The sequence below is a fragment of the Ipomoea triloba genome, chromosome 4 (genome assembly GCF_003576645.1).
Source record: "Ipomoea triloba cultivar NCNSP0323 chromosome 4, ASM357664v1".
In the NCBI taxonomy this organism is placed as follows: Eukaryota; Viridiplantae; Streptophyta; class Magnoliopsida; order Solanales; family Convolvulaceae; genus Ipomoea; species Ipomoea triloba.
In genome coordinates, this window is record NC_044919.1 from 8,494,678 (window position 1) to 8,506,731 (window position 12,054).

At 35.5% G+C, this 12,054-nt stretch overlaps 1 protein-coding gene across 1 annotated transcript in view; it reads left to right on the forward strand.

Moving 5' to 3' along the window:
• Positions 1-310: 310 nt before the first annotated feature.
• The window catches only part of LOC116016552 (COP1-interacting protein 7-like), a 13,458-nt gene continuing 1,714 nt past the window's right edge, over positions 311-12,054 (forward strand). Inside the window, exons 1-13 of the mRNA XM_031256872.1 lie at positions 311-776; positions 1,473-1,652; positions 3,596-3,716; positions 3,800-3,839; positions 4,233-4,285; positions 4,376-4,431; positions 4,990-5,142; positions 5,377-5,567; positions 6,680-8,094; positions 8,243-9,145; positions 9,563-9,962; positions 11,644-11,709; positions 11,796-11,875. Coding sequence (XP_031112732.1) covers positions 718-776; positions 1,473-1,652; positions 3,596-3,716; positions 3,800-3,839; positions 4,233-4,285; positions 4,376-4,431; positions 4,990-5,142; positions 5,377-5,567; positions 6,680-8,094; positions 8,243-9,145; positions 9,563-9,962; positions 11,644-11,709; positions 11,796-11,857 — 3,699 coding nt within the window. The 5' untranslated portion in view covers positions 311-717 and the 3' untranslated portion in view covers positions 11,858-11,875. The remainder of the gene's footprint in view (positions 777-1,472; positions 1,653-3,595; positions 3,717-3,799; positions 3,840-4,232; positions 4,286-4,375; positions 4,432-4,989; positions 5,143-5,376; positions 5,568-6,679; positions 8,095-8,242; positions 9,146-9,562; positions 9,963-11,643; positions 11,710-11,795; positions 11,876-12,054) is intronic.

Genomic DNA, 12,054 nt, shown 5'->3' on the forward strand with positions numbered 1-12,054 from the left:
ATTAATAAATAAATAAGACATTTTCTTATTATTCTACCATTACTTTATTTAGCTTTTATTCGAGATTGATTTAGGTCCAGTTTTAATTATTTTTATCATTAATTAATTGGAAAAATTAAAAATAATTAAATTAATAATTAATGATTACAATTTACAAATGAAAACATCATATGAGGGACTAAAAGTGGTATGATCTCCATCATCGCTCTCTCGATGCAAAGGTAGTAAAAAAGTAAATCAGTAACTAAAAAACTTCCTTAAGGCAGTCCAACTTATCTTGTCATTTTTTTCCCTCATTTTTACCTCAGGCGAGTTTCAACGGCTATTCTTCTGACTGATATATCTCTGCCCCTCTCCCATTCACTCTCGTCGGTATCCAAAGCATCTCTCTCTCTACCTATTTTGTTTGTACATAAAATCTCTCTCTCTCTCAAACACAGTGGAAGTGAATGCATTTCCTTCACTGCCGCCGCAGTTGCATTCGGTTCGGCTTCGAGACTTTGCTGTTTCTGAGCTCTCAAATGGGCGTTTTTCTTCGATATTTTCTATGAAGTGTAAACGATCGGAAAATCGGAGTAGTTTTGTAGATTTGATCAGCTAAGCTGGTTGTGTATATAACGTTTTTGAAGATTCGTAGGCTCATTCTTTTATCGGCTTTAAGATCTATAATAACTTGCTGTTGAGGTAACTCCAGCTCCGATAGTCGGATCATCAGCAATGAAGCCGAGTACTCAGCTTGACTCAGTAGTGTTCCACCTAACTCCTACTCGAACCAGGTAAATTTGCTGATTGAAGGTGTTGCACAAATGGTAATTTGTATTGTTTGTTTGAGTGATGATGATCGGGTGTGACTAGAGGTGTAAATCGATCCAAGTCGAGTGTATTTGATGATGACGTGGACATTTTAGGCATGTGACCGTTGGGCGGAATTTGTAGTCATGATTGTTGTCTGTTGTTGCTCGCAGTTGACAATTGATTTAAATATCAGTTATTATTTTTCTATGTACAATATATATGCTGATTAGTTTTCTATTTTTTCAAGTGAAAAGATGTCGTTTTTCACACCTTGAATCTTTCTCACGCATCGACATTAATAGAGTTAAAAACTGGATGCAAATATCACGTGTATTTAAGTAGAAACTTCGGTGACAATTCTGATTGACTGTAGGTATTTAAATTGAAATGACAATGATCCCTCAGTACCTTATTGCTAGCAAAACTAAAATTTCTCTACAAATTATAATTGGATGCATTAGTAATTCTTGTCTTTCTTTCATTTTTTTCTTACTTTGTTTGCATTGTGCTTAAATTGAGTTGGAACCAAGATAAATAGCAATTTGTGCGTTCTTGTTCAGCTGGATCATGCTCCTTTAGATATTTTTCCTGTTAGTCATTGTGATGATAATGGCTATGAATTTGAATTGCCAATTTGACCTTTTACTGACAAAATCTCAACTGCTTTTTATTGCCAGATGTCATTTGATTATTATAGCTAATGGGAAGAAAGAGAAAATTGCTTCTGGCCTGTTAAATCCTTTTCTTGCACACCTGAAAACTGCTCAGGATCAAATTGCCAAGGGTGGTTACTCAATTGTGCTTGAACCAGATCCCCAGAGTGTTGCTTCGTGGTTTACAAAGGGCACCGTGGAAAGGTTTGTATGTTGATCTAATAGCTTCATAGGTCTTGACACAACAAATTCATCTGATTGTTGATGTTAATAACCCTCTGGGGGATCTGGTAACAAACTCCAGTTAACTGACACTTTTCTAGACTAATTTAAACTTGCTTACAAGTTGAAAGCTTTTCCTTTCTAGGCAAGGTGCCTCCTTTGAATTACTACAGTATTTTAAAAAAAAAAATCAAAGGAGTGAGTATTGATTCAAAGGCAGGATGACTGGTGTTGAACTTTTGCTGCATTACTGGATAAGTGTTTCATTGCTTTCCTGGTGTATGTTAATTAAGTAGTAACAAAGTGACTTGAAATTGCTCTTGTGGGTACTGATAGAAATATATCTCTATGACACCAAAATTCATTTAGGCTAATATCTTAAGCTATGAACTGAAAATAAATATATACTCCATATCAAATAAGCATTCTACATTCTTATCCTTCAACTGTTTCATCAAGATATGAGTTTTAAGGATATTTCAGTAGCATCAGAAGTTGATCTTTTGTTGCAAATAATGGCATTTTTATGATATAAAAACTCTTTCTACTGCATAAGGTTTCTATGTGATTCAAACATTAGGATCATCTAACTTACGGTTGATGTGATTGAACATCATGTTAACTGCATAGGCATAACATTAAACTGTAATTTTTGCTATTTTCACTCTGAACATCTTATATATGCACACAAAATCTGTATTTTCACTTAGCAAGAGCAACCCAAATTTTCAACTTGATCTCAGGCCACCTTTTTATTGTATGAGGTTCCACCCACTAAGATACAAATATTTCATAGACAATATGAATATCCTATATATGTACAAGATTCCATATTTTCAATGAGCTAGCAAATGTTTCAACTTGGTTGTCAGTCTTCTAGTGCAAGATACTGTTTTGCATATATATAACAGCAAGTGAAGTGCAGTGGAAAAGGACATAGGGATCACAACTTGTGTTTTTCTTAATCAGATGCAAAATGTAAAATTGAAGTGCAAAGCTGTGAAGGGTGCAAATGGCTTCAAACTGTACATTCCACTAAGCACTGTGAATTGGAATGCTTTCCTTTTATGGAAAATATACATCCTTTTTAGAATTTCAAAGTTCTAGATTAGTTGCAAAAAATCAATTCCAGAATGGAAATATTATTTCAAATCTTATTTAATTCACTAAGGTTTAGTTATACTCACTGTTATGATTCTGCCCTTCCAAGATAACACCAAGCAGTGCCATTGACTATTGTTCCCCGAGATAAATGAGTCTTTTACTAGGCTTTATAAGCATGGTTGCAGTAGGCGCTAGGCGCTAGTCGGGCGGTAGACTAGCGCCTAGCGCCTAAGCGGTCTAGGCGGCGCCTAGGCGGTACCTAGGCGGCGACCTATAAAAACAAAAAATTAATTCATGTGTGTGGGTGTATGTCATATATTGTATTATATATTACATATATATATATATATATATATATATATATCTTACTTCTCTTACTTATATAAATAAATAAATTTAAATACATATAAATATAATAATAAAATTAACAATGTCGACTCGCTCAAGTTAACTCGGCTAACTCTGTCGAGTTAGGCGAGTTAACTCGGCCAAATTCGGCCTAGGCGGCCGCCAACTCGGCCTGGTCGGCCGAGTTAGGCGCTAGGCGGCCGGCCACCTAGGCGAACGCCTAGAGATCAATTCGCCACGGTCTAGGAGCGCCTAGCGCCTAGGCGGGGATTTTTGCAACAGTGTTTATAAGTGTGTGTGTGTGTTTTTTTTTTTTTTTTTCCTTTTTTTTTAACTACGTTAGCATTTTTTGAAAAAAAAATAAAAATAAACTAAAGAACATTTGTTATAACAGCATGATCAATGTTAAGCCTTTGGGTGAATCTTTTCAGGATAATTGAGTATTTGCATCTGACAATTGTTGCTTTCCATAGGTTTGTTCGTTTTGTGAGCACTCCAGATATCCTTGAAAGAGTGTACATAATAGAATCTGAGATCATACAACTTGATGAAGCAATTGCCATTCAAGGGAAAAATGACGCTCAAGATGGCCTTGTAAGTATTTCAAGTCGAGTAGTTTTCTCTCATCCAAGTTATAACTTATAAGCTCAATTCCACATATCTTGTTTCTTCAACAGGTTGAAGATCATCAAACAAAGCTGTTGGGAAACTGTGATGGTAATCCATGAGAAATAAGTAAATTGTTATGTTTAGAATAAGGTTGTTTGTATAAGGCTTCCCTTGTTTCACTGTTGTATACTGTAGTCTGATTATACCCTTACTGATCAATCAAGTATGTGCTAAAATTTTGTTGTCTTCAATGTGGTTCAATTTCGTTATCTCATTTCCCTTTGATGCTCCCTAGTTGGTGTAAGTGTGATTTTCCATTTACCAAGCATAATATTACTGAGTTGGGTCTGTTGGTTATTCCTTTTCAGTATGCCAATCTTTCTCCACTCCTTTCTTTATGAGTAGAAGTAGCATGCATTTTTTACCAATAAGGTCTAGGATGCTGCCAGCCAGTACATGAGGTATTCAGTAACACCTTTTAACATTATAAGATTTTGCCAGGTAACAAACCCAAGACAGCTGTTAATGATGATAAAGCTGTTGTCCTTTACAAGGTAATTGCTGGCTCCTGTACACTTTTAATTGTGCTTCTGTTTTTCATTTTGTTTGTTATTTTTATGTTCTATTTTTTATTTTTCATGCAGCCTGAGGAGCATCAACCTGAAACAAGTAGTTCATCTCCACAGGAAGGGAATTCTAGGTATGCATTATTTTTGAAGTAATAGCAGTTTACACCTTATTTTGCTTGATCCTAAAAATATGCTCAATTTGGTTAGAGTTTAATTTTGCATGAGAATTCCTTCATTTATATTTTCTGTTTTCTCATCCAAGTAGATAGTTTATCTTAAGAGTTTTGTTTCATTATTATTCTTCCTATTGAATCAATGTCATTGTTGTTTGGTTGGCTGGCAAGTGCATCTTTCTTCTTCTTTATTTATTTATTTATTGTGTTTTACATGTGTATCGGCTTACAAGATGTGTGGTATAAAGAATTCTCAATCATGGTTGTGAACTTTTTTCTGAAATGTCATATTATTCTCTGGTCAAAGGATATAAACTTTCACATAGAAGAACATAACTTAGGATTAAATAAACGAGTAACATAGCAGTAATCTCACAGTGAATTTTGGTTAGGGTGAGGTGTGTATTGCACACCTTTGGAATTCTTCAAATACATAATTGATAGTTGACTTGCCATAGAAGAACTAAAGTCTAGAACATATCCAAGAGTGTAATTTTTTATTGGCATGTCTATTAGAGTACAGATACTGAAAGTCCTAGAGACTCGCAAATCCGTGCTGGAAAAGGAACAGGGTATGGCTTTTGCACGTGCTGTAGCTGCTGGTTTTCATTTTGATGACATGCCACTCCTGCTGTCCTTTGGTAAATGCTTTGGAGCCTCACGTTTGAGGTAAGAAATGTCATAATTGTGTTGAATGGTAGGGAAGGAAGCAAAAGATAAAAGTTATGAAGTTTTCCCTTACAGTATATAGGAAATAAAATGTTTTTCTCTTATTTATTTTGTTGAACAAGATGGAGAAAGAAAATTTAAACCAAAGAGAAATGACCTTATCCTCATACTTTCTTTATAAGTTCCCTTCCTTTCCCTCCTGAAAAGTTAGTAACTGATATTTGTGTTCTACAGGGATGCCTGCTTAAGATTCATGGAACTCTGGAAGATAAAACATGGAGCTAGACAATGGCTTGAAAATGGAGCAGTAGAAGCAATGGCAAGCCAACCTGATCCATCTGGTATTATGTTTTCTAATATCTCTCATTCCAACAGTGAGAAAACATCAGACAGTAATGAGAAGCTAACAACGGATGGTACTGCAGGTAAGGAAGCAAAGTCTCTAGGTCCTCTGGGTTTTCCCATAGTTTCTTATAAGTGAATCTATAGTATTCTTAGGATTAGAGTGTGATTGTGTGAAATACACTTTTTTATATAACCAAATTAAAAAAAAATAATCTATAGCACTCTTGAAAATCTGCTTATATCCTAGATATTTTGCCCCTAGTAATTACAAGTGCATGTGAGCACCCAAGATAAAAAGCATAAAACATGGGTCTTAATTCCCAACTTATGAGGTGCTGTAAGTTCACAGAAAGGATATATCAATTTTCTATTGCAATTTGCAAGGTTGCAAATTAACTGTTAAAATGACTTGTAAACTGACCATAAGGCCATGAATAACCTGTTTCTATGTAATCTAAAAAAAGATGTAGTGTTTGATTCTGTTTAGTGAGCTATACTCTACTGATGGAGGGGGCTTCTGTGTGCCAACTGGTATTTACGTACTGTAACAATTGCTGAGACTGGTAAAACAGTCCCCTGGCAAAGTACTCAATTACTTTGGTTTTTAAATAAGTAATCCACTGCTCCTTAGTAAATATCTATGATGTGCTATATGACAGGGGACAGAACATGTGAGGGACACAACTTTATTTACTTATTTATTTATTTATTTATTATTATTATTATTATTATTATTATTATATTTTTGGAGAAGGTAAAGAATTTTATTAGAAAGCATAGAAAAATAGTGTGTATATTCGTATAATGCTGTACAGGAAGAAACCTATTTATACACAGGCTAATAAGCTACTAGTCACAGACTGTAAAGAAGAAACACAAGGCATGGAGAGAAAATCTAACAATACTCTAACAACCCCTTATTCCTCTAACACTTACTAACTTGGAAGTGCAAGATACACCTAAAAAATCAAAATTCAAGCCCTTTGAATAATTGCATGCTTAGTAAATTCCTCAACAAAAAAGGTAGCCCAGGATATCATTATCATCATCATCATCATCATCATCATCATCATCCTCCATAAAGCAGCCTAATCAAAAATGGTGTATAAAAAGAATTTGAATGTGCTCCATCAAAGAAATAACAAATTTACAAACTATATATTATAAAGTATTTTATGTTTTACTTGTCCAGGTGAAGGGCCTCCTATAGATCAGCAGGTGCCAAAAAGTCAACAAGAATACCTTCAAGGCCAGTTTCCTCCCTGGCCAATGCATTCTCCAGCCTCTGCCCTACCTCTTTTGCAACCATACCCAGTTCAAGGAGTCCCATATTGTCAGACTTATTCACAAAATAGCCCTCTGGTGGGTGTCATGCAGAGAACAGGACCAAAAAGACAATCAATGGATAATAACAATAGCAACAACCAAAGATTGGATGACGCAGAGTGGGACGATGAAGATTCACAGCATCAAGAGCAGAAGAAGAAAGCTGGATGGTTAAGAAATGGGCAGTCAAGAAAAATTGTTATCCAGAACATCAATTATATTTCAAAACCAAAGAACTCCACCAGTAACAACTCTGAATCAGCTTCTGATACACAAAGCGATGTAGACCCTGAAGATCTTCTAGACAGTGATCTCCACAGGCAGAATGAAGCTTCTCAATCATCTAAAGCAAAGGGTAGCTATCCAAAGTCTTGGAGTGAGTCAAATTCATATGACAAAGAAGGGAAAGTTGTCAATGAGGCAGAAATTGATAGTGGACACTGGCTAGCATTTCAAAACTTATTATTCAGAGAAACCAATGAAGATAATTGTACTGAAAAGGATCACATGTTTGAAATGGATAAAGGAATGAGGAGGCGGCAGCAAAACCTCATCTGTGATGATTATACAACACTTGGTGGGCAAAGTTCTGATAAATTACAGGATAGTAGGAAGAATGACATCCATGAACTTAGTATAAATGGGAAAAGGGTCTGTTCCAGAACTGCAAATGATGATTTTATGTTGGCTGGTCTAGAAAACCATTCAGGATTGAGAAATTCCATAGATCCACTTGCTAAAAATGGAATTGAGAAAGTGGCTAATAAACTGGAGAAGACTTCCTCACAATATATGGCAGATGAATCTTTTATAGTACCATTTAGGTCAATGCTATTGGATGATGCTGTACCAGAAAATACAACTACCATTAATATGGATTCTGAGATTCCTAGAACTACTAAAAACACAGAAAACAATTCTAATGGAGTTAGACGCCAAATCAGTTATGAGCCTAGTGATCTGGGCCTGATTCCTGAACGTGAGACAGAAAAAAGTTCCAGTGGGTATGACCCCAATTGGGACTATGAAATGCAAGTTCATCTTGAAGATGCTTCAGGGAAGAAAGGAAAAAAGGAAACCTCCAGTAATATGAAGGAAGTACCTAAGAAATTGGACAAGGACCGGAGGGCAAAAGTTACTGCTGATTTGGATAAGAAAAAGACCGTAGGACCCATAAGAAGAGGGAAGTTATCCAAGACAAGTCCTTTAGATGATGCACGAGCACGTGCAGATAAAATAAGATCCTTTAAAGCTGATATCCAGAAGATGAAAAAAGAGAAGGTACATTTCCTTCATAGTTAGATATCTAGTGCAGGCATAACTACAACTACACCATATTTCTAATTTTCTATCCATGCTTCTTTTAATGGTGCTTTCCCATAGGCTTAAAAATGTACCAATTGTTTCTATTTTTTTTTTTTTCTCACAGGAAGAGGAAGATCTTAGACGCCTAGAAACTTTAAAATTGGAAAGGCAAAAGAGAATTGCAGCAAGAGGCAGCTCCATTTCTGCCAATTCAGTGGCACCTCAATCACAAACAAGAAGACTGCCAAGAAAGTTATCCCCCACCCCTGTCAGAGGATCAAAGTTCAGTGATTCAGAACCTGGATCATCATCACCCTTACAGAGATCCAAAATAAGAACTCCTCTTGTATCACCTAATCCAAAAAAAGCCCCAAAGTCAAGTAAATCAAGTGATGGGCGGTTGGAAAATAACCGGTTGACAAAACCAGCATCATCATTGTTTGATCCCAATAAGGAAAGTAGCAGCAGTGTTACACCTGATTCGAAAGCATCCATGGCAAGGATTAGAAGATTATCTGAACCCAAAACTATCAACTGGCCTGTTGCATCAGTCAAGGCACATAGTGCGGAACCAGTATCAAAGGCAAAAATACGGAGCTCTGGAACAGTAACGAAACCAAAGAAATCTGCAGGACCTGAAAACAACAAAAAATCAGAAATCATGGACCTTGATAAGAGAAAGGCTGCAACTCTTCCTGAACTGAAGATCAGAACTCCAAAAGAACTTTCAGATATACAGCCTGATAAATCATTCATGAATGGTAGAAAAGGATCACTTGAGGGTGAAGGAGATGAAAACATTGTTGAGAAGACTGTTGTAATGCTTGAGTATGAAAGTGCATCCTCACCTGTTATGTCAGTAGAAAATTTTTCAGTATATAACCAACAGTCTGATACTCGTGGCACAGGGGAGAAAACTACAGTGGCGTGTGAGCATGCTTCTACAGATGCACCTCCTTCACCCTTTGTAGGATTTGTCAGGGATCCTATTCCAGGTTGGCATCAGGGACAACTGAATTCACAGGAGGTAATACTAATAAAATAACTTTGGTCACCAGCTGCTTCTTTAGTTTTCCTCTAAGGTAGCTTTGCAAGCAAATAACAATCCCCACTAACTATTACTGGAGTTGCCCAAGGTACTCAACATGAACTGTGTGAAAAGCACAAGGTTGTGTTATCACGGTGCTGGTTTGAATACAGGACAGGCAGGAGAAAAAATTATTGATGAATTTAGAATAGCTATAATAACAGTTCTAACTCTTGTTTTTACTGGTAGATCTTTTTTTTTCCCCTAGAATTCAATTACTGCAAGTTGAATGCAGGGAGCATCGAACAGGGAATTAATTCTCAACATGCATTAATTATCAAAAAATTTCTGTCCCTACTTCTAAAATTTCCAATCTTTCCCCTTAAAAACCAAAGTTTTTCTTGGGTTTATGATCAGGTGGGAACAAGTTATGCAGAGGAGACACCCAAATTTGCTAATATTGCTCTTTCTGGAAAACCCTATCAAGCTCCCTATGCTCATAACTCCTCCATAGAAGAACCCTGCACTAGAAACTCAGAGTATTCCAAAGCACCACCAGCAGTCTCAGACTTGGCATCAGCAGAACCAACAAAAGCACATGCCAATGATGCTAAGACTGTTAGAGTATATAACAGTCGAGATGCTTCAGCAAAGACTCAAGTTAAGGAGCAGCCAAGAGGCCTCAGGCGGCTCTGGAAGTTCGGCAAAAAGAACCAATCACTAATTGCAAGTGATAAAATTCTTGAATCAGACAGCAAAAGTGTTAATGGGCTAAAGCAGGATGATCATGCAACAAGTACTACTTCATCAAGTGAAGGTAATGTGAACTTGACCACAAGCCACATGTCAATGAATTTGGATATGTAATCCTTTTCTGTCAAACACTAGTGGAACCTGTTCTATTTATATTTGTAGCATGCTTGAGTGCCAGAGGATGTGAAATCCTTAAGACCTTAACCAAGTTTCCAAGTTATTCATAGGTATTTATAGTTCTTAAAGTAGTTAGAAAATAGATTCATGCATTTAACAACAAATAGTGGTTTTATATAATTATGCTTTGTGCCCAGCTAGAATTGGTACTGCCAAATCATACATGTAGTGTCTATTCATGCATTTGACAGCAAATGATGGTTTTATTTGTGTGTTCTTTCTACTGGCCTTGTTTGGTAAATGGCATTTGCCTTAGCTTTTAGCTTGTTTGACCCATTTTAGCTGTTTGACTTGGTCAAATACCTAAAGTGAGTGTTTGGTAAATAATTTTTAGGATAAGTTTTTTAGACCCAAAAAGTCAATTTTGAAAAAACTACAGAGCTGCGATTAACTTTGACTTTTGGAAAAAAAAATCAAATTCCTTTAATGCTCTCCTACTTCTCTTACAAAACTATAAGATCCCTTCCCCTCATTTTTGAACTTTTCATTTTAACCCAGGATTTTTATTTTATTTTATATTTTAATTTGTTTATTTGATGAAAAATAGTTTTTTTTTAAAGATATTTTATTAAATGTTCTTATTATTATTATTATTATTATTATTATTATTATCTGTTTTTAATTGTTATTTTTTATTATAAATAATATTTATTAAAGAATATTACAGAGTATTATTTATTAAATGTAATTATTATATAATTAATAAATTGTTATTATAAAATATATTCATGCCCTTAAAAGCCATTTTACATGTTATCAACTAACAAATAATTTTTCCAAACACTTCTTTACAAATAGTATTAGCTGAACAAACTAGTTAATATAATCCATTAACCACTAACAACTAATTGCCAATCAAGGCCAATCTGATGTCTTGTCCTCTAAAAGACATTTAGTGCCTTATCAACATTTTGAGATGATGCACAAGCATTGTTAAACTGTAAACTGTCATTCTTCTCATTTGGGCGGATTTATTGTCATGTTAGCACAAACCCCTTGTAGGTTGGAATATCTGTGTAGGGTTAACCTTAATTGGGCTTTCATTGCAATTAAGCTTTCTGTTTCATACCTAACATTAGAAGCATAAAAGAGCAAAGCAGCACCTGTGCAGAATGAGACATGATGAAAATTGATTAAAAAAAAAGAACTGTAACTTGATCATCTTATTTTTGTTCACCAAAAGACCATATCTCCGCAAGAGAAAGAAAACTGGAGGAGAACGGAAATAAATTAAGTTTGGGTGTGGGTGGGGCTTAAACAGGGATACTTTTCCAATGCCTATAGTTAATTTTTATGTGATTTCTGATTATTGAACAATACAGAGAATAGCAAGTCAATTTCAGTGAAAATATGAAATTGCCAACCTAATATGATGGAAGAATTGCTCTGTTTCCTTTCTTCTGTAATATGATGGAACAACTGCTCACAGATATATATTTGAAAAGTTGAAATTTATGTGGAACCAAACATGCATGTGTACATTTTGTTTATGCTATGGCAGTTGGTAAATAGAAGGGGTACTGTGCTTACAATTTGTTTTAAGCTGACCTGTAAACTTGTTCTTTCAGCTTATACATTGAAGAATTTGTTATCACAGGATGAAACCCCAATCACGGGTAATTCTGTTCAAAAGTGTGAGTATAATGCTGCACCTCCCTATCATGTAAATTCTTTAATCTTTATTGAAAGAGAACTGATACTCTAACCCCTATGGATACAGCTCGCCATTTTTCTTTGTTACCTCCCTTCTGGAGTAGGAGTGAGAAGAAGCTGACATCATAAAAAGATGGGGTTACTAAAGTAAGTCATGTCGTTATTGTATGTTAACTGATTGCATCATGAAACCAAGACATTATAAGGCTGATATGCATTTGCAATTCATATACATGAATGGAGTAGTGAGTCCCTGAATTTCTCTGGGGATGGTGAATGGTTTTTTGTTTTTTGTTTTTTCTAAATTTTCTGGGAGTGGGGGGGGG